Here is a 25,073-nt window from a genome sequence, read left to right on the forward strand (position 1 = left end):
GCCCCAATAACTAATATACTGTTGTCCTTAATAACTAATATACTCTCTGATATACAACTCAATATACAACTCATGCACATCTATGTTGTGTTTCAATGCACTAACCACAAATCCATGCCATGCAAAATCACCCGGAAGCTAGGTCAATGCCATAGAAAGACGCATACTAGTGTGGTTTTTGAATACCTGTAGAGGGGTACATAATTTATTACCGAGCATAATAATCCAGACCACATTATTTGACTCATGATAAGGGCACTCATGGCTGATATGTCACTTTTGGCTTCCACATCTTGAGCACCGGTGGCTCCAGTCATTCATTAGTACTGGAGGAAAACCTCCATTGTTGCCTCGTCCATTATACAATAGTTTGGTTGTAGGTTCCATTGCATTCCCAGAAACCTTGGGTGTGTTGCAAGGGTCACGACGTCTCACTTACTAAAACCAATTAAACAAACTCCTGTAGTCCACAACTCAATTCAGCAAGACATCACAGGAATCGGATTCCAGCTCCAAACTGAAACCCGTCGCATATCCTAAACAAAAAGACTTAAGTGTTATTTTTAACAGTAACTCAATACCCTTTTCACAATATTGAGCCAAACTGATCAAAGCTGAGCTGTACTGGGCTGGCCTGGTTATGCATCCACCGTAGTTGCTGAAACCATGCTGGAAAGGACAACACGGTTCGAGTCGGCCTTATAGTTTGAATCAGGCATAAAAGTGTACTGCTCATCTATATACTATCATGTCATGGTTTGACAACAGAATGGGCAGATATTAAGGCTACCTGTCTCCACTCTGGACGCCCATGGGAATGCAATAGTTGAGCTCCAGCCGGGCGATGTTTCCGAGTCGCAGCACAATTCCCGCTCCGTAAGACCAGCGGATACACTCTGCCAGTTTCCTCAGGTGTGCTTGAGGCCCGTCACCTACAGGAAAACACAGCCTGAGTAAACCTAGAGCAGTGGTTCCCAAACTTTTTCACTCAGGCTCCCCTTCCAGCATTGAGGAACATCCCACAACCCCCCTGCGCCACGTCTATTTCTATGGGCACAAGCACTGTTCATGATGCAACCTGTTCACATCCCTCTTGTTGGCAGAGAGAACATTTTGCAGGTTTAAAGCTAATTTCCCACAATTCTACACATTTTGTCTTGAGGTGCAGAGAATATTTTGTGGTTTTAAAGCAAATTGTTTTGCAATTCTATCTATGTCTAATGTGTATTCATGTGATATGAGTGACTCAAACATTACAATCTATGGGCTAAAAAAAAAACATAGCTGAAAAAACATTTTGATCTGGACATTTCTGACAAGTTATAAGTAGCTCTCTAAGGTATGCAATGACTGACATGACCAGAGAACAACTGAACACTACCCAATCTCGAAATTGCACATTGTGCAATCTACTGCGACAACTTTTAAGAGTAGGTTGAAAGCCGAACTGAGTTGCCCTAGGGAGCGCGCCCCAGTATGGGAACCACTAAGCTAGAGGACTGAAAAACACAGAGGATTCTCTTTCTCTGTATAAAGTCGCAGAACAGACCATTGTGCAATCAACTTTCATTTCTAGCAAGCGGGGAAGTTAGCTATCACCATAGTGACCACAAAGCTCATCACTAAGCTAAGGACCCTGGGACTATACACCTCCCTCTGCAACTGGATCCTGGACTTCCTGACAGGCCGCCCCCAGGTGGTAAGGGTAGGCAACAACACATCTGCCACGCTGATCCTCAACACTGGGGCCCCTCAGGGGTGCGTGCTTAGTCCCCTCCTGTACTCCCTGTTCACCCACGACTGTGTGGCCAAGCACGACTCCAACACCATCATTAAGTTTGCTGACGACAACAGTGGTGGCCTGATCACCGGCAACGATGAGACAGCCTACAGGGAGGAGGTCAGAGACCTGGCAGCGTGGTGCCGGGACAACAACCTCTGAGCAAGACAAAGTAGCTGATCGTGGACTATAGGAAAAGGAGGGCCAAACAGGCCACTATTAACATCAATGGGACTGAAGTGGAACAGATCGAGAGTTTCAATTTCCTTGGTGTCCACATCACCAACAAACTATCATGGTCCAAACACACCAAGACAGTCATGAAGAGGGAACAACACCTTTTCCCCCTCAGTTGACTGAGAAGATTTGGCATGGGTCCCCAGATCCTCAAAAAGTTCTACAGCTGCACCATCGAGAGCTTCCTGACCGGTTGCATCACCGTCTGGTATGGCAACTGCTCGGCCTCTGACCGGAAGGCGCTACAGAGGGTAGTGCGTACGGCCCAGTACATCACTGGGGCCAAGCTTCCTGACCTCCAGGACCTATATACAAGGCGGTGCTAGAGGAAGGAAAGCGGTACCAGAGCGCCAAGTCTAGGACCAAAAGGTTCCTTAACAGCTTCTACCCCCAAGCCATAAGACTGCTTAACAACTAAACTAATCAAATGGCCACCCGGACTATTTACAGCTACTCGCTGTTTACTATCTATGCATAGTCACTTTACAAATTACCTCGATTAACCTGTACATTGACTCGGTACCCCCTGAATAATGCCTCGTTATTGTTATGTACATTTCTTGTGTTACTTTTAGATTATTCTTTTTACGAGATATTGTATTAACTCTATTTCTTGAACTGCATTGTTGGTTAAGGGCTTGTAAGTAATCATTTCATGGTAAGGTCTACACCTGTTGTATTTGGCGCATGTGACAAATAACATTTGATTTGCTTATAAAAAAAAAAAATGCTGCTTATTACTAGGTGGTGCCACTCCTTCCAATATAATGCTGATTGAGTCCTGCAGATTTCTCATACTGATGTATTTGAACAACATTGATTGTGGGGTGAATTACATCTTTAAACACCCACCATAGTTGAGGTTACACAGGTTCCCGGCATTGAGGAAGAAGTGGGTCCTGAAGAGGTCTCCGAATCCCCCTTTGCCTGGATGGAAGGGCAGCGGACTATACAGGTGGACGGCTCCAGCCCAATACACCTCACCTCCCAGGTAGTCACCTGTCATACCAACAATAAAACCACACGTGTGATGTGAGAATGTAACCTAAATCGGACCTTATTGAAATGGATAACATCTCACCTTCACTCTGAGGGCCGATGCTGTACATACTGAAGCCCCTGACGCTAGTAGGACCACCGAGATAGAACCTAAGAGACGAATAGGTCAAAAATCTAATCAAATTGTATTTGTCACATGCTTCGTCAACAACAGGTGTAGACTAACAGTGAAATGCTTACTTACGGGCCCTTCCCACAATGCAAAGAGGGGAAAAGAGAGAAATAATAGAAAAATAATAACCCAAGGAATAAATAAACAATGAGTAATGGTAACTTGGCTATATACACGGGGTACCAGTACCGAGTTGATGTGCAGGGGTATGAGATAATTGAGGTAGATACCGTGTATATATAGGTAGGGGTAAAGTGACTAGGCAACAGGATAGATAAGAAACAGTAACAGCAGCGTATGTGATGAGTCAAAAGAGTTATTTCAAAACGGGTCAATGCAGATAGTTAAATAGTTAACCAATAGCTACTTGGACAAACTATTTAGCTGTCTTATGGCTTGGGGGTAGAAGCTGTTCAGGGTCCTGTTGGTTCCCAGACTTGGTGCATCAGTGCAGCTTGCCGGGCGCTAGAAGAGAGAACAGTCTATGACTTGGGTGGCTGGAGTCTGACAATTTTTAGGGGCTTCCTCTGACACTGCCTAGTATAGAGGTCCAGGATGGCAGGGAGCTCGGCCCCAGTGATGAACTGGGCCGTACGCACTATCCTCTGTAGCGCCTTGCGGTCGGGTGCCGAGCAGTTGCAGGTAGAAAACCATTGAAGGGTCAAGAAACAAGATGGTATACAGATAACGTGGCAGGCCAAATTAAAATCGTCTCGCGGGCTATGTTTGACACCTGCCGTGGAAATTCATACTGACAGAGACTGTCATTTCCTCAAACAATCGTTTATATTTAATATTGATTAATTATTGCAATAATGAAACTAGTCAACTGAGTAGCATAACCTTTGCGCAAATGCAGAGTACTATATATAGCTGACACTAACACTGCTCAGTCATGGTTGGTTCCACCCCCTTCATGCAGATTGGGGGCATCATAAGCCACTCTGGGTTCATCCGGTCATTATCTGCACAGGGTGGTTGTCTTAACCCCACCCTGGCTTAGTTTCCCAGATGCAAGAATGATTTTGAGACAATGAGGGATTGTTCTACTCCTAAGCTATCCCTAGTAAAACACATTCTTGTCTACGCAATGCAGTCTTTAACTCATTTGTCAGCTCAAGTCATCTCTAGTGACCATACGCCCAGATTAGCTGCAGGGAACTAGAGCGGAGACCATAAAAACACAGCATTAGCAGGACAGAAATGTCTTCCTATTCATTACGTATTAATTGCTAACTATTAATATCAAACAAATCAGGTAAATACATCATTTTTTTCTCACACACCCCAGCTTTTCAGTGACCGTATTGTGGAATAGAGAGTATTGTCTTACCTGTCAGCAATGCAAGTTGGCTTATCTCCAATCGGCAGGAGGCATCCCCCCCAGAGAGATGCAGACAGGACCTGGAAGATAGAGGAAGAGGTCTCAACAAAAGTGCTCTCCCACTTGCTCTTTTATCCCAACCTGTCCACAACCACTTTTCAACCCTCCATCAACAAGCTGTTAGTTATAACTTGTGTTTACTGTAAAGGTGATTATTACTATTCCAACTATAGATCCATGTGTGTAGCGCAAGTTCACATGCAAATTTCTTCCTGATAAATAAAAACAATTCAGGTTCTCACCGAGTCCCAGAAGAGACGTCTGTTAAACTGGATCTCAAAGTCCTCCTTCAAGAAGCTGGCATCTCCTCCAGTGTATCCAGCCAACTCCTGCAAAACCACAACAATGCATCGGCTGAATGTGTTGTCGGTTCAAAATGGTTTGGGAAATGGTTTAAATAGGAAATCATTACTGGCTGCAACACAGAGTCAGGTAATGTAAACCTACACACCTGGTTGATCTTCAGCAAGGCCCCACTCCTGGGAAGGATTGCCGAGTTTCTGGTGTCGATGACCATGGAGTGCTGTGATTACAAAGGAGAGGAGACATGTTGATGAAAAGTATTGTCTCAAATGTCTCAGTGGGTCAAATCCTAACTTGAGATTTTGACAACATCAAAGCAAGATTTACACAAAAACCCAAGTTAAGTGTACAGACCTCAAAATAGGATTCGAGTCCAAATGTATTATCACGATTAGGCAAGACTGCCTTCTCATCTTGTGCACCAGAGGCATGGAATGGTCTACAATCCATGCTTAATCTAGATATGTTAGTGTCACTGAATGAATTAAACATTTTGATGGGAGACTCTGTTACAGAGGAGTGTAAATGCTTTTTTAAAGGCTGGATCATGTTGTTGAATTGTTTGTATCTTGTATGTTTTTAATTCTGCAATGTATTGATTGTTGCTGCCTTCTTGGCCAGGTCTCCCTTGAAAATGAGACACTGGGTCTCAATGGGATTTTCCTGATTAAATATATATTTTAATGTTTTATTGCTGGTACTAAAGGTAGTTGTGTGGAGATTGTGAAGCGGAACTGAAGTCCCGGTACCGAGAGTGATGACTTGAGGGAGTGGCCACTCTCCTCCCGGACTGCAAACGATGCGGTACGCTCCAGACAGCCCAGCTCTCGCCACACACCCTCCCACTTCAGGGTGTGGTTTGTCTTCCAGAGAGGGAACTGTTTGTATGCAAAACATAAAGGGAGAAACCCGAGAGGATCAAGCATTTGCAAAAGCATTACCAGTAGGATGAAATTGAATCGAAAAATAGCTGAGAAATTCCGTTCTACTCATATTAGTTAGCATAACAGCAAAAATAAAACAATCACCTTGGTTATTTCACACAGAGTCCAGAGGTAACACAGAGCACAGGAGTATACCAAATGAGAACTTGTACAATAATGATAGATTAATGGAAGATTATCTTTACACTGAATTCAGTGGAGACGCCGCGATCAGTCTCTCTCAGCGAGCTCCATGGAAATTGGCCTGCAACTTTGTACAAGTTGACAGCGAAACTGCAACAGCCAGAGAAAGTCAATTAGATTGATACCAAACAAAAAGAGCTCAGGGAAATACAGAATAAACAACAACACAATTCACTGTTTTTGAAGCATTGCTAATGATGGAATTAGCAGCTTTGTTTGTCTCATACTTGCGCTCAAAGTGGCCAGGTTGGGGCTTGAAGAACGACAGCCCATAGGAAGTCTCTTTGGTGCCGTAGGAGACCTGGAAAGTGAGCTTTTCTGCAGAACCGAAGACATTGGGCAGCTTGAGACCAAGAACCTAAAGTAGGAGGCAGGTAAACTAGTAAAAACAGAGGATGGTACCTCAATTGCACTTGTAATCACCACTATGGCTCTATCTAAATGAATGTTTCCTCAATTCCTGGTATCCGCTCTCTTCGCTTCCTTCTCAAATGACATTGGAGAAGGTCCTAGGGGAGAGATCTTGGACCTTCTCCTCCAATACGGTTGAGAAGGAGGCGAGGCGATAGGACGTGAGGAATGAATTGAAACGATGCATTGAATAGAGCGCATCACTCAGGAGTTCTCACCATGCAGCCTTCGTTATTTCCAACCATGGTGTTATAGCTACCAGTCATGCGTCTCAGCTCAGACACATCAAACGTCACATCTAGTCCATTAGGCAGAGCATCCACCCCTGAAAGGAAGTATTGTTTTCTTGTTGTCGTGAGTGCTTTACCTACTTGCCCATTCATTTTAGTCCCTTCCAAATTAACATACTACATTTTGGACAGATACTGTGATCAGAATAGATCCCCTTTCTTTCCCATCATTGTACCTCGTGAGGTATCGATGACAACCTCCACTTGTCTGAAGATACCAAGACGCAGGAGCTTCTGTCTGGCTTCGTGGGCTCTCTTCATGACCTAGAACAAACAGTAAACAAAGTCAATCCTACTTTTGCTACAGTCTCAAAACAGACTCCACATGAATAAACATGGTCTGTACTGTACTGATAGGTTCACTCACATCAATCAAGTTCTTGGCACGGAAGACATCAGCAATCTCGTATGTTAAGCAATCCTCCTTGGTTCTTCCGAGACCATCTATGTGTACACGCTGGACTATGACCTACAGGACAAATATATAAAATGAGTTATAATCAGCATTGACCGCCAACAATAAAAAGGTAACTTTTACATTCAACCACACAGAAATTCTTATGGATTAAGTCACAACTTGAGTCAATGCGGTTTTGTGACCCCCCCAAAAAACGTACATCTTTGTTTTCAAGGACCTCTTGTTTTGAGTCCTGCTCCATATCTGGCCTCTCAATGTCATCTGCATGAAACCCCAGCTCGGGTCCCTGCATTGGCAGAGGATCAAGACTCTGCAACACAACAGGTTTAGTGATGAATACGATGACTTATCAGGCTATTTCTTGAATATTAAAGCTATCTGTACAAAACTCATTAGCTGAACAGGTAGTTAGGTGGATGTAGTGTTTTGGTCATTATGATAAGGTACTAGTTAATCTCAATATTTGTATGTTTATTTATTATGGAGTAGAGGCCCTCAAGCCACTACTCTACTAACAAATACAGTTGAAGTCGGAAGTTTACATAAACTGAGTTTAAATGTAATTGGCTAAGGTGTTTCACAATTCCTGACATTTAATCCTAGTAAAAGTTCCCTGTCTTCGGTCAGTTTGGATCACCACTTTATTTTAAGAATGTGAAATGTCAGAATAATAGTAGAGAGAATGATTTATTTAAACTTGTATTTCTTTCACCACATTCCCAGTGGGTCATAAGTTTACATACACTCAATTAGTATTTGGTAGCATTGCCTTTAAATTGTTTAACTTGGGTCAAACATTTTGAATAGCCTTCCAAAAGCTTCCCACAATAAGTTGGGTGAATTTTGGCCCATTCCTCCTGACAGAGCTGGTGTAACTGAGTCAGGTTTGTAGGCCTCCTTGCTCGCACACACTTTTTCAGTTCTGCCCACAAACTTTCTATAGGATTGAGGTCAGGGCTTTGTCATGGCCACTCCAATACCTTGACTTTGTTGTCCTTAAGCCATTTTGCCACAACTGTGGAAGTATGCTTGGGGTCATTGTCCATTTGGAAGACCCATTTGCGACCAAGCTTTAACTTCCTGACTGATGTCTTGAGATGTTGGTTCAATATATCCACATAATTTTCCATCCTCATGATGCATCTATTTTGTGAAGTGCACCAGTCCCTCCTGCAGCAAAGCACCCCCACACACAACATGATACTGCCACCCCCGTTCTTCACGGTTGGGATGGTGCTCTTCGGCTTGCAAGCCTCCCCCATTTTCCTCTAAACATAACGATAGTCATTATGACCAAACAGTTCTATTTTTGTTTCATCAGACCAGAGGACATTTCTCCAAAAAGTACGATCTTTGTCCCCATGTGCAGTTGCAAACCGTAGTCTGGATTTTTTATGGCGGTTTTTGAGAAGTGGCTTCTTCCTTGCTGAGCGGTCTTTCAGGTTATGTCGATATAGGACTCGTTTTACTGTGGATATAGATACTTTTGTACCTGTTTCCTCCAGCATCTTCACAAGGTCCTTTGCTGTTGTTCTGGGATTGATTTGCACTTTCTGCACCAAAGTACGTTCATCTCTGGGAGACAACACGCGTCTCCTTCCTGAGCGGTATGACGACTGCGTGGTCCCATGGTGTTTATACTGGTGTAGTATTGTTTGTGCAGATGAACGTGGTTCCTTCAGGCGTTTGGAAATTGCTCCCAAGGATGAACCAGACTTGTGGAGGTCTAACATTTTTTTTCTGAGGTCTTGGCTGATATCTTCTGATTTTCTCATGATGTCAAGCAAAGAGACACTGCGTTTGAAGGTAGGCCTTGAAATACATCCACAGGTACACCTCCAATTGACTCAAATTATGTCAATTAGCCTCTCAGAAGATTCTAAAGCCATGACATTTTCTGGAATTTTCCAAGCTGTTAAAGGCACAGTCAACTTAGTGTATGTAAACTTCTGACCCACTGGAATTGTGATACAGTGAATTATAAGTGAAATAATCTGTAAACAATTGTTGTAAAAATGACCTGTGTCATGCACAAAGTAGATGTCCTAACCGACTTGCCAAAACTATAGTTTGTTATTAATAAGACATTTGTGGAGTGATTGAAAAATGAATTTTAATGACTCCAACCTAAGTGTATGTAAACTACCGACTTCAACTGGATCTACAACACAAAATCCATGTGTGCGTGTGTACAGTGGGTATGTTATCAGGTGTGTGTCTGTGTGTGTGTCTCTTCACAGTGCCCGCTGTTCCATAAAGTGTATTGTTATCTGTTTTTTGTAATCAGATTTTACTGCTTGCATGTGTTCCTTGATGTGGAATAGAGTTCCATGTGGTCGTGGCTCTACTTAGTACTGTGCGCCTCCCATAGTCTGTTCTGGACTTGGGGACTGTAGAGACCTCTGGTGGAATGTCTTGTGGGGTATGCATTACATGGGTGTCTGAGCTGTGTGCTAATAGTTTAAACAGACAGCACAGTGCACTCAACATGTCAATACTTCTGACATAACCAAGTTGTGATGAAGTCAATCTCTACTTTGAGCCAGGAGAGATTGACATGCATATTAAAGGTTAGCTCACCGTGTACATATGTAAGGACCAGCCGTGCTGACCTGTTCTGTTCTTTCCTGCCCTCTTTGTGGCACCTGACCACAAGACTGGTATTTACAAGTCACATTCTTCAAAATGTCATTAGTTGAATTTACTGGAAATGTGTGGTTTTAAGCATCTAATAATGCAAATGGTTAATGCATCCCCATGCATATTATCTGTGTCCTCACTATTTCAGATCAGTGGCTGTAGTGAGCGCGATACACGAGCAACGTTCACCAATGCTGTTGTTGCAACTATGCAGCATTTGATCATGTTAATTTCCTTCACTTGCTAACAAGGTATGGACAGTTCGTGTTTCTGGAGTTTAGCTAACGTTAGCTGCCATAGTTGGCAAGCTGTCCAAATGGACCCCTTTCGCTTTGCGTACTGACTACGCTAGCTATTCCGGCTACTGTACTCAGAGGTCATGCTTTCACCCTTTGCATTTTAAGCAGTTATCCTTACCCTCGCGTGGACGGTGCCCATGATTAAGTCTTGAATGTAACGTACTTCAAATGTTGGTGTTTATTTTAAGAAATGAAAGGACATTTAATTCACACTCGGCTCAAGAGAAATTGTAGCTTCGTGGACGCCATGACACCACCAACACCACGCCCCTTCATCCACCCTGGGGGTGTTCAAGATGTCAACGTTTCACAATATATTGCAAAAGTAAACAAATTGCAAACAGTTGCTTACTGTAAACACAAAACAATAGTGTACACATAAAACCTCTTGATAGCCAGTAAAATGAATATTTTCAAAACTGAAGCGTTGCTTAGCTAACATATAATAACATGTACTTGGATTTGTGTAGGACTTTTGGAACGGGTGCATGCCCATTGATGTATGGTGGACAAGCCGAGACACAGTGCATTCAAGACTGTGACCATACTGGGTCCAGACAACACACATCTGACTGTATAACTAATCCAATTTGACCATTACTTTCATTATTATGAAGAGTTCATATAGGCATCATAGACATGTCAGTCACAATATCACACACTCAGTGTGATGGGACAGAGATCTCCAATTTTATTTAGATATAAATGTTGCTGAGCTTCTCTGTAAGCCCTCCTTCCTGTAAAGAAAAATATAGAAAAATATGACAAAGATAATCACATCACACAGTATCTCACAATAACAAACATTTTATCCACTGAATGAATATTTGGCTTATGTTTGACTTAAAAGAGATCCATAGATCTTACGCCTCTCTCTTGAAGGTTTCCTGAGATATCTTGTCCTTGGCCACACCTTCAGGACACTCATTAAATTTCTCAATCCCCAAAGTGGTTAGTGCTGCGAAACAGAATCATACATAGTATGTTGAATGAGTGTTTCCTTGGGAGTGATGGAGAGGCATAAACATTGGGTTGTGGTATAGTATTATTAGACTTATAGGCTTAGACTTATATAGGCCGAATCCTCTGTATTCCCTTGGTATGCCCCCCACTTGTTTTTGATGCACTTATCTGATACTGTCCTATCCCCTCCAAATTGTTTCTCGGCCATTGCCTCGCAAATGATCAAATGGACCATTTCTGACTCACCCTCCTTGTACTGAACAAAAGTGATGTGCCCTTGGTTGGTAGGGTCCAAGATGCCCAAAACGGCATCCAGGTTTGTGTCGTTGAACAGGCTTGGGCAATCCAGTGACCGCATTTTGGATACTCTCAGTTGTTCAAGCTGTGTGATCAGAAACTCGTTTGGTCTCTCTGTAGTAGAAACAGCACAAATGATGGGGAAAAAGATGTATGTCATGTGTCAATAGTCCACAAAGCTTTGCCTGCCCTGCTAGGTAGGCTATGTCATAGGAATGATCCTCCTGTTTTGCAGTAGATCACACATTGTCTCTGTACCGGTACCCCCTGTATATGGCCTCGCTATTGTTATTTTACTGCTGCTGTTTAATTATTTGTTACTTTTATTTATTATTTTTACTTATCTATTTTTTTACTTAACGGTTTCTTTTGTTTACTTCTCAAAGCATTGTTGGTTAAGGGCTTGTAAAGTAAGCATTTCACTGTAAGGTCTACACCTGTTGTATTCGGCGCATGTGACAAATAACATTTGATTTGACTTTAACCCGGCCAACCATTCTCTTTTGCAAACTAGTGTGAAACAGATCATGAAAAGCAACACTATAGTATAAGAAAGAATGCAAAACACGAGATTTGGGGGGGATTTCAATGACTAATGTTGCCAAAGAGGATGCTAGTGAGGAGTTTACTATGATGACCCTCTTTCCTAACGTTAGTCAAGCAGTCAGTGCAGTTAGCGTTAGCACAGCAGGCTAGCTTACGTTTTACTTCAACCACCAAACAAGATGGGAAGAAAATGTTAACAAATAATGAAAAAGTCTAACCTGGTCTGTAAAAGAAGAGCATGCTTGTTAAATTATCCATGAGTTCGATAATTTTGTGTTTCCGAAGATAATCTGCAGCCTCTTGCTCTCTTGGTGTCGCCATTCTTCTGAAAAGTATATGTAGCTAGCCACATTGGTTGCTATCTATGGTTGCTATGGATACGCCAAATCGTCTGACGCTGTCTGCGAGTATGGTCAGCTGTGCGCTCCTCCTCGTCCAGCGCTCTGAATGATCAAAATCAGAATGATAACTATCAGAATATCAAAGTTTATTCATTAATAAATAATGAAACTCAGATTTTTAACTATATATATTTTTTTGTTGCGTGTGGACCCAACATAAAAGTCTATTAAAAGCATAAACACAATAAACATTTTATTCACATCTGTTGGTTAAAAACCCAATGAACATTTACATACATACAGTATCTGACATACTCATACTAGTCTGCGCAGTATCTATATGAGTGATCCATCAGAAGGCATGGTTAAAACTTGTGCTCACTTTGCTATGGCTCTCACATGAAGAGCAGCAAAGGGGTGTCTGCTCTGCAAGTTGTCCTATACTCAAGACCTCATGAGTTCTCCATGACAACAGGTTCGATAAACATTTACATTTTAGTCATTTAGCAGACGCTCTTATCAGAGTGACTTACAGTAGTGAATGCATAAATGCTATTGTAGGTTCCTGATCTAAATGTAAATAAGAATTTGTTATTAATTGACTTGCCTAGTTAAAAGGTTCCATTTTTTAAAATGATTATATATATATATATATATATATATTTTTTTTTTTTAAATAGTCTGAGGAGCCTGAAGCTCCATCCAGCCATGTGAACACATCATTGCCTGAAGCAACTTTGAATAGAATTGGCACAGGTCAATTTGTACCTCATTCGTTTCATAACAAATAACACATTTTACATTTGTCCCTTTGTGGTTTTTAAACATGTGCAATATGTACAAGGATTGCTCTAGAGTTAGATACTGTACAAAAATTAAATCAGTCTACTGAAAGGGTCACTGTCTTTGGGCAGCAACGGCAGCAGCCTCTTCTCTAGCTTTAAATCCCAGCAGTTCAGTCCTCAATTCACCAGGTTTGGGAGGGATTTCTGGAATAGTCTGGCAAAGGAAAATAAAAAGGTGCATGCATTACATTGGAGTATCAGCAACATTACAAGCAATGCATTTATGATCTTATGAGCAATTATGCGAAACACAAGACAATGTGGACCCTTCATAGTACGATACGTGTGGTCATATAATGAAAAAGCAAAATGGGGATGGACAGGAGTTTGTTTCCATGCTTACCAGATCGGGTCTGTAGTACTGATGGACAACCTCTGCTCCGACAAACATAGATAGTACACTGGCACCAAACATCCTCAGGTACCGAGGCCAAGACACACCAGCAGGCATCTTCACATCAGCCAAGAGGGCCAATCAGTTACCTATACAGAGGAGAGACAGACAGTGGTATAGTGATAGTCATTAGCATGAAGCTGGAAGATTTGGATTGGTTCCAGGTGGGTGGGCGTTGTGCTAACCCTAACCCAGTACCCCAACATCATCATTGCATCGAATAATCAACACAACATGCTAAGGCGTTGTAGTAGGGTACATAAATGACTTTCAATAATCACAGCCACAAGAAACACATAGTTTACATGTTTAACCCAGATTTTCTGACATTACATGGCACATTATCAGGGATCCATTGCCATACTGTTACAGTAGTTCTAGGTCTCCAAAATCTCTTATGTACCATATATCTCAATCCTTAGCTAGCTATGTCACTTAGCATATGCAACGTTACCTAGCTAGCTAAGTAGCTAGCAAGCTAGTAGTAGATACTTTGTCTTTGCTCCATAAGTCATACCACCTAAAATAAACACTTGCACCCAGCTATTGACATTACCTTGCTCTATTCTGAAACAGACAAAAGGCGAGTTTGAAAAAGGGTTGTTTTCCAACAGAAATCTATTTATCATTGAAGCACATCGGCAGGTCACTTCACATAACAGCCCTGCTAACACAGCCTTCTTCTTCTTCTGTTTTGGAATGTTATGTTACCGCTGTGGGTAATAGTGGCGCGCTACTGCCACCTAACTCGTTCCATTTTCGAGAGATGGAATCTTTAGTTGTGAAATTCTGAAACGACTTTTTCATTCTGGTCAAAAGCGTAATGTACCTACATTATGTAGATAAACGACATTTAAATATAATGGGTTAATGGCACAAAAGCCAAGTTGATGTGAGCCCAGATCCATACTCCCACCCAGTAGGTGGCGACAATGCAAATACTTTTGCTAAGAAAAAGCCAACAAACTGAAGACAGATCCCCCCAATGTTCCTAAATGGTCTTTGTTTTGGGTGCATTGATCGCCCTCATTCGGTGCATTTGCTGAAAAGGGAATTGTAAACATATGTATAACAGGTATGTCTCTACACAACATATTTTATTAGTTACGGTAGCACGTTTATATACCCTCCTCACAATTTTCCAGAAAGCTTTTTTTTAGTATAGTAGACTGTGTAGCTAGAATGTATGTTGGTTGTCCGTAGACCTTCCTGCCACCAGACGTCTTTGTGGTGCTATGATAACAATCCGTTTGCCAAATCTAAAGACTTACAGCTTGTCAATACTCCTACTGTGGTAACTTACAACGTAAAGGCATATCATTGTAGCTAACAGCAACATGAATATTAATTTATTTAAGTAAATCCTCGTAAAGATGGAAGAAAAGCAGTATACGTCACTGACGGTTCCTACGGATTATCTCCAACAGTGGTGAGTTGTCCTCCGAACGCGTTGGTGTTGGAGGGTTTGCTTAAAATAAAATTGTTGTGGAGTGTCAGTGCAGTCTATATCAAAATACATATATGAAATAACTATAATTTTGTAACAACTGACAAAACAGTTACTATTGTCGAGGCCTACACTAGGCTATGCTTAATTGTCATCACACACACATTCAGAAAAAGCATGCTTCTTATTGCAACACTACTTTTAAAATGAAGAGGCAATAATGTTCCTGTATAGACTGACAGGCAGGCGGGAATTCAGACAAACAGACCGACAAAACAAAGACATCTCTACATGGTACATGATCAAATGTAAGATTTGCAAAGAAAAAATGGTCATTGGAAGTGTATATGCAAAGTTACTCTGTTGATGCAGTGTATGAGGCAACGTGTCATTGATAGTCCATTTACATTTAACTAAAGTAATCCTAGACCTTTAATTAATACATGGTCATTAATAGCACACATCCATATCAAATGATTGGCCCATAAGTAGGGCCATAAGTTTTTTTCTGACCAGGAAACGACATGTCAAACCAATGTGTGTGTGTGAAACATGTATTCTTTGAAGGCCGCTATTTTTCTTGGTTGATGTAAACTCATTCTGAGATCCTAGGAGCGTGAACAATTTCTCATTTTCTCTCTCCATCGTTTGTGCGTCATTTGTTTGTCATCAGTTTCGTCTCATCTCGGGACAACTCCCAAGAAAAACAAAAGAAGATAGTGTCACCCCAGTCTGCCTCTTGTCCTGTTGTCTTCTCGACCTGTAGGTATCAGTCCACCCAGCAGCACCCCCAAGCTCAACATGTGATGCAGTACCATAACACAGGTCATATGGGCCATTACATGGAGGGATCCAGAGAGGACCGGGTCATGACAGAGCTGTCGGTCCACCAGGAGCTCCCAGTCCACCAAGAGCTGGACTTCCATCATGACTTCCTCGGCCATCAAGAGCCAATTGTCCAACATCATCAGCCTGTGGATACATCACAAGGTATGCGGTTACTGCCCCTCCCCCTACTTAACCATGCAATCCTACCATGTTTGCTTGGTAAATATTTGTACAGCTCGATTTGCCACTCTGTGCTCTCTTTCCTCCACATACCGTAAACACATTTTCCCCTAACATGAATTGACCCATCCTCGTGCAGTGCTGTTCCTGTATTCAATTGGTCAATCAATTCAATTATATTTGTCTAGCATCATTCAGAATCAGTGGGAATGTTTGAGATTGACTACATTGCAGTCGGACTGCACAGGATCACTGATCTAGAAATCACCTTGCTTCCCAGATAGGCACTCATTATGTGATCAAGAGAAGCGATTCTGCACCTCGCCTCAAACAGATTTCCCTCAAACGTGTTAATTTTCTTTCTTTTAGCTCCAATGCCAGGGAAGAGAAAGAGAGGTAGGCCTCCCAAACAGAAGCCTGGGGAGGGCCAACCGCAGGAGGAACACGATCAGGCAGAAGCTCTGAAGAAAGCCAAAAGGACCCTTAACCGCTTCAATGGCATGTCGGTGGATGAGGTCATGGCCAAAACCCTGCCAGACATTATTGACCACAACCTTGACATTTTGATAGTGAGTTTTAACGTCATTTAATGAGTGACATTTTCGGAGTGGGAATGTCGAGTAGGACTTTTGATGTGAAGTTTGGCTACATTTTGTTTTATCTGTACCATTTTCCCCAAATGATAGCCCGTGGATCAAACGCAAATGTTTATTAGATTAAAGCTATGAATTATGTGTAAATCTCTCAATTTTTTTTTTTTTTATCTCTAGCATGTTGCAATAATAAGGTATTGTATTATCCCTTTCTCAGATTGGTATCAATCCAGGACTATTGTCAGCCTACAAGGGACGACATTACCCAAACCCAGGAAATCATTTTTGTACGTTTCACTCAGTATTCTTTTTTTCACTTCTATTTCCAAATATCCAGAATACTGTAATATGACATTCTGACTGCTTGATCAGGGTCATGTTTATTGGGGCACACCGTAGCAAAATGGTGTGCAACGGAAAACAAAAGCTAGCTGTTCCTGTTGGACAAGTTCAGATAGTACCTCCCTGCTTAACTCATTTGAGACAGCTTTCTTCCGTTTCGTGCCTAGTGAGCACGACCCACGTTATTAGTAACATTATGATGAAAGTGACTGAGCTTGTTCTTGTTTCGGAACTTAGGGAAATGCCTGTTCCTCTCTGGTCTCACTGATGAGCAACTCAACCACATGCATGATCAAAACCTACCGGAGAAGTATGGCATTGGCTTTACCAACATGGTGGAGAGGACAACGCCAGGAAGCAAAGATCTCTCAAGGTGTCAAACCCTTTTTTTCCCTTTTTTTTTCAAATGTATAGTAATTGTCAAATGTATGTTATTAAATGTGCCATCACAGTAATAATATTTACAGTAATAAAACGAATTTGCATGATGTGTTATCTCTTTAGTTTAGAATTGTCATCATGGTAAATTGGCTGTTCATTATCTAGGCTAACTGTTGCTATTTCTACAGCAAAGAGTTTCGTGAAGGAGGCCATCAATTGGTGGAGAAGCTGAAGAAATACAAGCCACTAATTGCAGCTTTCAATGGAAAATGTGAGAACATTTTAGAGGATATCAGTAATTAGAATTGTATATTTTTTTATGCTGTCTTTTACAGTTAACTTACTATTAAAAATGATATTCATTGCATTGCTCTTCTTTGGCAGGTATTTACGAAATTTTCAGCAAAGAGATCTTTGGCGTGAAGGCAAAGAAACTCGAGTTCGGCTTACAGCCGTACACAATCCCAGAAACCGAAACGGTAAGTAGTTTTACCAAAATAGAAAGAAGTCGCAAATGTTTGTATCTTGGTGTTTGTAGCCATTCTCTGATTGGCTGTTCCTCTAATTGGCTGTCCCTACCGTTGTTTTGGGGTCTGTTCAAGAGGGTGCAGTGTTGTAGAATATTCGGATAGAAATGTATCGTGTGTAGATCAAGTTTAGTGTTTGTGAGTCATGTCGGCTCTACACATTACATTCCTACCTGCAATGTTGCGAACGTTTTCACTCATTAAATACACCCCAGGTGTGCTACTTGATGCCCTCGTCAAGCCCCCGCTGTGCCCAGTTCCCCCGCGCTCAGGACAAGGTTCACTTCTACATCAAGCTGAAGGAGCTACGGGATAAGATCAAGGGTGTGGCCCCAGTTGCCCGTGAGGTGCAAGAGACAGAGTACCACTTCGACTTGGGACTTGCCAAAGGTAACTGAATTAGTCTCCCATTGCCACACTTCAAAGTCTCGTTCATTTGGCTATTTCAGAACGAACGTGTGAAAGCCGGATACTGAATCTCTTATACAGTGCATCAAAGTATTCAAACCCCTTGATTTATTCCACATTTTTGTTGTTACAGGCAGAATTCAAAATGGATTACAGATATACAGTACCAGTCAAAAGTTTGGACACACCTACTCATTCCAGGGTTTTTCTTTAGATTTACTAATTTCTACATTGTACAATAATAGTGAAGACATCAAAACTATGAAATAACACATATGGAACGTTGTAGTAACCAAAAAAGTGTTAGACAATTTAAAATATAGCCACCCTTTGCCTTGATGACAGCTTTGCACACTCTTGGCATTCTCTCAACCAGCTTCACCTGGAATGCTTTTCCAACAGTCTTGAAGGAGTTCCCACATATGCTGAGCACTTGTTGGCTGCTTTTCCTTCACTTTGAAGTCCAACTCATCCCAAACCATCTCAATTGGGTTGAGGTCGGGTGATTGTGGAGGCCAGGTCATTTGATGCATCACTCCATCACTCTCCTTGGTCAAATAGCCCTTACACAGCCTGGAGGTGAGTTGCGTCATTGTCCTGTTGAAAAACAAATGATTGTCCCACTAAGCGCAAACCAGATGGAATGGCGTATTGCTGCAGAATGCTGTGGTAGCCATGCTGGTTAAGTGTACCTTGAATTCTAAATGAATCACTAACAGTGTCACCAGCAAAACACCATCACACCTCCTCCTCCATGCTTCACGGTGGGAACCACACATGCGGAGATCATCCGTTAACCTACTCTGCCTCTCAAAGACACAGCGGTTGGAACCCAAAATCTCAAATTTGGACTCATCAGACCAAAGGACAGAATTTCACCAGTCTAATGTCCATTGCTCGTGTTTCTTGGCCCAAGCTAGCCTCTTCTTCTTATTGGTGTCCTTTATTAGTGGTTTCTTTGAAGCAATTCGACCATGAAGGCCTGATTTACGAGGTCTGCTCTGAACAATTGATGTTGAGATGGTGTCTGTTCCTTGAACTCAAAAGCATTTATTTGGGCTACAAGTGCAGTTAACTCTAATAAAATTATCCTCTGCAGCAGAGGCACCACTCCGCCAGGGCCCTCACCTCCTCCCTGTAGGCTGTCTCGTCATTGTTGGTAATCAGGCCTACTACTGTTGTGTCGTCTGCAAACTTGATGATTGAGTTGGAGGCATGCGTGGCCACGCAGTCATGGGTGAACAGGGAGTACAGGAGGGGGTTGAGCACGCACCCTTGTGGGGCCCGTGTGTTGAGGATCAGCAAAGTGGAGGTGTTGTTTCCTAGCTTCACCACCTGGGGTCGGCCCGTCAAGAAGTCCAGGACCCAGTTGCACAGGGTGGGGTTCAGACCCAGGGCCCTGAGCTTAATGAGCTTGGAGGGTACTATGGTGTTGAATGATGAGCAATAGTCAATGAACAGGATTCTTACATAGGTATTACTCTTATCCACATGGGATAGGGAGGTGTGCAGTGCAATGGCAATTGCATCATCTGTGGATCTATTGGGGCTGTATGCAAATAGAAGTTGGTCTAGGGTGTAAGGTAGAGGTGACATGATCCTTAACTAGCCTCTCAAAGCACTTCATGATGACAGAAGTGAGTGCTACAGGGCGATATTCATTTAGTTCAGTTACCTTTGCTTTCTTGGGTACTGGAACAATGTTGGCCATATTGAAGCAAGTGGGGACAGCAGACTGGGATAGGGTGAGATTGAATATGTCCGTAAACACTCCAGCCAGCTGGTCTGCGCTGTCTCTGAGGATGCTGCTAGGGATGCTGTCTGGGCTGGCAGCCTTGCGAGGGTTAACACATTTAAATGTCTTACTCATGTCAGCCTGGGAGAACGAGAGCCCGCAGTCCTTGGGAGCGGTCCGCGTCGGTGGCACTGTGTTATCCTTAAAGCGGGCGAAGGAGGTGTTTAGCTTGTCCGGGAGCAAGATGTCAGTGTCTGCGACATGGCTGATGTTCCCTCTGTAATCCGTGATTGTCTGTAGACCCTGCCACATACGTTTTGTGTCTGAGCTTTTGAATTGCGACTCCACTTTGTCTCTGTACTGATGTTTTGCCTGTTAAATTGTTTTACGGAGGGAATAACTACACTGTTTTTATTCAACCATATTGACTTGCCTAGTTAAATAAAGATAAAATAAATTCCCAGTCACCTTGCCATGGTTAAATGCAGTGGTTTGCACTTTCAGTTTTGCGTGAATGCTGTCATCTATCCACGGTTTCTGGTTTGGGTAGGTTTTAATAGTCACAGTGAGAACAACATCTGCAATACACGTGTCAGTGTATGCATCGATGTTATTCTCTGAACATATCCCAGTCCTCGTGATCAAAACTATCTTGAAGCATGGATTCTGATTGGTCCGACCAGCGTTGAATAGACCTTAGCACGGGCACTTCCTGTTTGAGTTTCTGCCTATAGGAAGGGAGGCGCAAAATGGACTCAACTCTCAGAGAGTTATTTATTCCTGTCTGCGCAATGTACTGAGAACCCAGCTGCCTGTATGGACGGGGACAGTATATCCGGAGAGAGCCATGATTCCGTGAGAGTATGTTACAGTCCCTGATGTCTCTCTGGAAGGAGATCCTCGCCCTGAGCTCGTCTACATTATTGTCCAGAGACTGAAGATTAGCGAGTAATATACTCTGAAGCGGTGGATGGTGTGCACGTCTCCTGAGTCTGACTAGAAGTCCACTCAGAATACCTCTTCTCCGCCTGCGGCATCTTGGAGCAGCCTCTGGGATAAGTTAAATTACCCTGGGGGGGGTTACGAACAAAGGATCCAATTCGGGAAAGTTGTTGTCCTTGTTGTATTGCTGGGGAGTTACCACCGCTCTGATATCCAAAAGTTCTTTCCGACTGTATGTGACAACACAAACTTCTTGGGCTAATAATGTAAGAAATAACACACAAAAACACTAAATACTGCAAAGTTGCTTAGGAGCTAGAAGCAGAGCTACCATGTCTATCAGCGCCATCTTGTCATCAAGTCAGTTAAGGACAAATTCTTATTTACAATGAAGGCCTACCCCCCCCCGGCCAAACCCTCCCCTAACCCGGATGACGCTGGGCCTATTGTGTGCTGCCCTATGGGACTCCCAATCACGGCTGGTTGTGGCACAGCCTGGGAACAAACCAGGGTCTGTAGTGACGCCTCTTATACCGCTGCGCCACTCAGGAGGCCCCTTTTCACTCTGTAATTTAGGTCAGTATTGTGGAGTAACTACAATGTTGTTGATCCATCTTCAGTTTTCTCCTATCACAGCCATTAAATTCTGTAACTGTTTTAAAGACACCATTGGCCTCGTGGTAAATTTCCCTACTCGGTTACTTTCCTTTCCGGCAACTGACTTAAGAAGGACACCTGTATCTTTGTAGTGACTGGGTGTATTGATACACCATCCAAAGTGTAATTCATAACTTCACCATGCTCAAAGGGATATTCAATTTCTGCTTTTTTTCCCCCTTTACCATCTACCAATAGGTGCCCTTCTTTGCGAGGTATTGGAAAACCTCCCTGGTCTGTGTTTTGAAATTCGCTGCTTGACTGAGACCTTACATGTGATGAGATGAGGTAGTCAATTAAAATTCATGTTAAACACTATTATTGCACACAGAGTGAGTCCATGCAACTTATGTGACTTGTTAAGCCAATTTTTACACCTGAATGTATTTAGGCTTGCCATAAAAGGGGTTGAATACTTATGGACTCAAGACATATAATCTATAAAAAAAAATATTAATTTGTTAAAAATTCTGAAAACATAATTCCACTGACATTATGGGATATTGTGTGTAGGCCAGTGACACAATCTCAATTCAATCCATTTTAAATTCAGGCTGTAACACATCAAAATGTGGGAAAAGTCAAGGGGTGTGAGTACTTTCTGAAGGCACTATATACACTGACTATAATGTCATTGATAAGTAGGGTGTCCAATCAAAAACACATATTTTGAACAATGGGTAACATATGTTAATTGTGTAGATAACCCTCAAAGAAAAACAATGGTCCAAACATCAGGTCTCTATCATAAACGGTTCAAAAGTTGTTGGAGTGTTTACCCTTGTAATATGGTCAGAATTAGGGTGACTAAATCCATGGCAGTGGAAAAAGTGTTAAAAATAAAATCTGGAAAGTTGCATCGCGTCAGCTACGCTGGATTCTGTGCAAGAATTAAGGCGACTGGCTACCTGACAGGCTCACTTTCCCGTTGAACTCATGTTTCTTCTTGAATCCGCAGGACATAAAACAATAGAGAGGTAGGATTTTGAGACATGACATGTAGTTTTTTTCATATTTTAGTATACATTTTTCATATTAATTTTGAAATTGTTGTTCTTTTTCAAGGAATTCTCACAAAAACAAGCATATCTTTGTTAAATGTTAACGGAGCATTGAGTGTATACCAAGCTTATTTTCAAAAGCCTTTTACATTAATTCAGCTCATGTCATGCTAATTTTACTTTTTGCGACCCACGGAAACAACTTGAGACAACGACCACAAATTGTAAAATCCTCAAAAGTTCTGAAAAACCTTCATGGCTATGTCAGAGCTTCGGTACTTATTATCGGATCTATTATCTTACAAAGTCCATCTTTTTAGATATAATGTTAATTATATGTTAGAGAAAGATCCCACTGAACGATTCAGAACATGAATAATCATTTGTCTTGCTGAAATGTATTTTCTAACATAAGGAAGTGAAATTTCATCACCAAAGCATGTTTTCACCCACTCTGGGCACAGTGGGTGGACACCCTAGCATAATGAATATGACTGATATGATAATAATCCTACCCTTCATGTTACGCAAATTCTATTCAATCATTTGGTGTACATGCAAAGGATAAATGAATGTCATTCGTTTGTCAAGGCAGTTCAGAGTGTTGAAGACGAGTAACCTTGTATTTCCTGTATCACTGCGCTACAGAGGACGCTAAGAGGATGGCCATCAAGGAAGAGCAGGTGGATCCTGAGTACGAGAACTGCGGTGGGGCGCGCCAGGATGCAAAGCAAAGCACCAGCTACTGCAACATTTCCTCCACCAAAGAGACAGGTGAGAGTTTCTGAAGACCAGAGTGCTTGTTTTTTACTTTCGTTAGTTAACCTGGGCCATCTGAGGCTGATTGAAAAGTCGACCCTAAAGATGAGACAAGTTAGCACCACTCGTCATACAGGTTTTAAGTTTGTTAATCTAAAATGAGATATGTAATTAACATTATTCTATTCTCTTTTTTTTTTGCTTCTTTCAGCAATGCCCAGTAAGGACCAAGCTACAGCAATGAGCCACATGCCATACGACCAGTGGATGACACAGTCGTTTGCGGACCAGATACCGGACATTAGCTGTAACAGTAGCAATGTACCTCAACCTCAGTTGGGAGCAGAAACCTTTTGAAGAAGGTCCCACAAGAAGAGTCATTGGGTCATACCTTTTCTGAGGCATCATAATGCATGCGTTACACTAGAAGGAAGACGGAGGGGAAATGGCCCATCTTGACTGGACTCCCATTTTCAAATCCTCTTTAAAACACAGGCCATTTTTTTTCTTAATTTTGTAACTATTTATTGCATTTCATACAGCATGTGTCCAGTGTCTTATTTTTATATTTTTAAAGAATGGGATTTTGTCGTATATCTCACTTGGTGTAATTGTGCTCTGGAATTTTCAAGTTTGTTATTACCGAGATATTAAATCAGTTGTAAAACTGACAGACAGTTATTTTGTGTGATCGCAGAACTTATTGATGTACATTGTTCATGACACATTAGGGCACACCGTATCAACACGTATTGCAACGGGAAACGAAAACAAATGTTTCTTTTGTTTAAATATTCAGATAGTTACCTCACCGTTTGCTTACGTTTTCTGTTTAGTGACTTCAACTGCGGAAAGCTTTGAAGAAAACAGAAGAATGGGGATGAACTGAAATGTTGTGTTATTTTTTTTGGTTGTATTGTGTGCCCTAATGAACATGACCCTAATTTCGATCTTCTGGATTCACGGCCACCTTGCCAGCAGTTCCAGCAGGTCTCTCAAGGCCTTTTTGCACACAGACAGTTTCAGTTGCTCAAGATCAGGTGAAGGTAGCACCAGTTTCCTCCTTGTGACTGATAAGTTTTGGTGTTGTATCACTCATTTTAATACTGACCCATATATTTCACTTCAGCAGAGCAGCAAAGTAATTGCCAAATAAATGAGACAGACAACTTACAATTTCACATGCGAAAATGTTAATGGACCCAGAATGGAATCACGCCTTTCATTAAACAGAAATAAGCATGTCTTACCGTAACCAAAATGTTTAGGTGGAGGTGTTCATAATTTACATGGATTGTAGCTTTATTTATTTTTTATTTAACTAGGCAAGTCAGTTAAGAACAAATTCTTATTTACAATGACAGCCTACTGGGGAACAGTGGACTAACTGCTTTGTTCAGGGGCGGAACAACAGATTTATTTTACCTTGTCAGCTCAGGGATTCGATCCAGCAACCTTTCGGTTACTGGCCCAACGCTCTAACCGCAAGGCTACCTGCAGCTGAGTCAAATTTTCCTGACACACCTGTGATATACCTTCTGGATACATCATGTCAATCAGTCTATAAAGTGTATGCGAGTGGCCAAATTCTACTCATGGACTATAAGTGTGTTTCAATTTACTTACTGGGTTGTATCTTTTTGAGGAAGAAATCTTGCTCCCTGTAACTCAGTCTTGTTTTGAGGCTATACTTTGTTGTGTAATTGAGGATTTATATATTGAACCTAAAGAAAATATAGATTATCCCATTCAAACCTAAAAGCCTGGCCTGAATGGATGCTGGACTTATCTGGTATTGATGATGTTGGGTTTAAAATCTTTTAATAT

The 25,073-nt window shown here is 41.9% G+C and overlaps 4 protein-coding genes across 6 annotated transcripts; 1 reads left to right on the plus strand and 3 right to left on the minus strand.

Annotated features, from left to right (window-relative positions):
- Positions 1-172: 172 nt before the first annotated feature.
- Positions 173-10,349, minus strand: LOC106561086 (sorting and assembly machinery component 50 homolog A). Its single transcript, XM_014124709.2, has 15 exons — positions 10,179-10,349; positions 7,321-7,431; positions 7,071-7,172; positions 6,880-6,967; positions 6,632-6,738; positions 6,230-6,360; positions 6,005-6,092; positions 5,625-5,753; positions 5,024-5,095; positions 4,815-4,901; positions 4,522-4,592; positions 3,099-3,166; positions 2,870-3,016; positions 791-932; positions 173-536 (listed from the first exon to the last, which is right to left on the minus strand). Exons 1-15 carry the CDS (start codon positions 10,197-10,199, stop codon positions 491-493), a joined length of 1,410 nt encoding a protein of 469 aa, XP_013980184.1. The 5' UTR covers positions 10,200-10,349; the 3' UTR covers positions 173-490.
- Positions 10,224-12,362, minus strand: efcab10 (EF-hand calcium binding domain 10). The gene is made up of 4 exons (XM_045688080.1): positions 12,085-12,362; positions 11,270-11,434; positions 10,928-11,018; positions 10,224-10,797 (listed from the first exon to the last, which is right to left on the minus strand). Exons 1-4 carry the CDS (start codon positions 12,185-12,187, stop codon positions 10,752-10,754), a joined length of 405 nt encoding a protein of 134 aa, XP_045544036.1. The 5' UTR covers positions 12,188-12,362; the 3' UTR covers positions 10,224-10,751.
- Positions 12,363-12,445: 83 nt separating this feature from the next.
- uqcc6 (ubiquinol-cytochrome c reductase complex assembly factor 6) lies at positions 12,446-13,526 on the minus strand. The gene is made up of 2 exons (XM_014124713.2): positions 13,396-13,526; positions 12,446-13,206 (listed from the first exon to the last, which is right to left on the minus strand). Exons 1-2 carry the CDS (start codon positions 13,501-13,503, stop codon positions 13,105-13,107), a joined length of 210 nt encoding a protein of 69 aa, XP_013980188.1. The 5' UTR covers positions 13,504-13,526; the 3' UTR covers positions 12,446-13,104.
- Positions 13,527-14,386: 860 nt separating this feature from the next.
- Positions 14,387-23,927, plus strand: LOC106561087 (G/T mismatch-specific thymine DNA glycosylase). Of its 3 annotated transcripts, none has more exons than XM_014124710.2 (11): positions 14,387-14,521; positions 14,805-14,875; positions 15,567-15,883; positions 16,271-16,470; positions 16,712-16,781; positions 17,074-17,209; positions 17,406-17,488; positions 17,602-17,696; positions 17,960-18,134; positions 23,136-23,261; positions 23,458-23,927. In XM_014124710.2, exons 2-11 carry the CDS (start codon positions 14,820-14,822, stop codon positions 23,601-23,603), a joined length of 1,404 nt encoding a protein of 467 aa, XP_013980185.1. In that variant the 5' UTR covers positions 14,387-14,521; positions 14,805-14,819; the 3' UTR covers positions 23,604-23,927. The 3 variants fall into 3 exon arrangements, with proteins under 3 accessions (XP_013980185.1, XP_013980186.1, XP_013980187.1); XM_014124711.2 differs by having other exon boundaries at positions 15,660-15,883; XM_014124712.2 differs by lacking the exon at positions 14,805-14,875 and having other exon boundaries at positions 14,400-14,521; positions 15,660-15,883.
- The last annotated feature ends 1,146 nt before the right edge of the window (positions 23,928-25,073 follow it).

This window comes from Salmo salar, chromosome ssa10 (assembly GCF_905237065.1).
Source record: "Salmo salar chromosome ssa10, Ssal_v3.1, whole genome shotgun sequence".
NCBI lineage: Eukaryota > Metazoa > Chordata > Actinopteri > Salmoniformes > Salmonidae > Salmo > Salmo salar.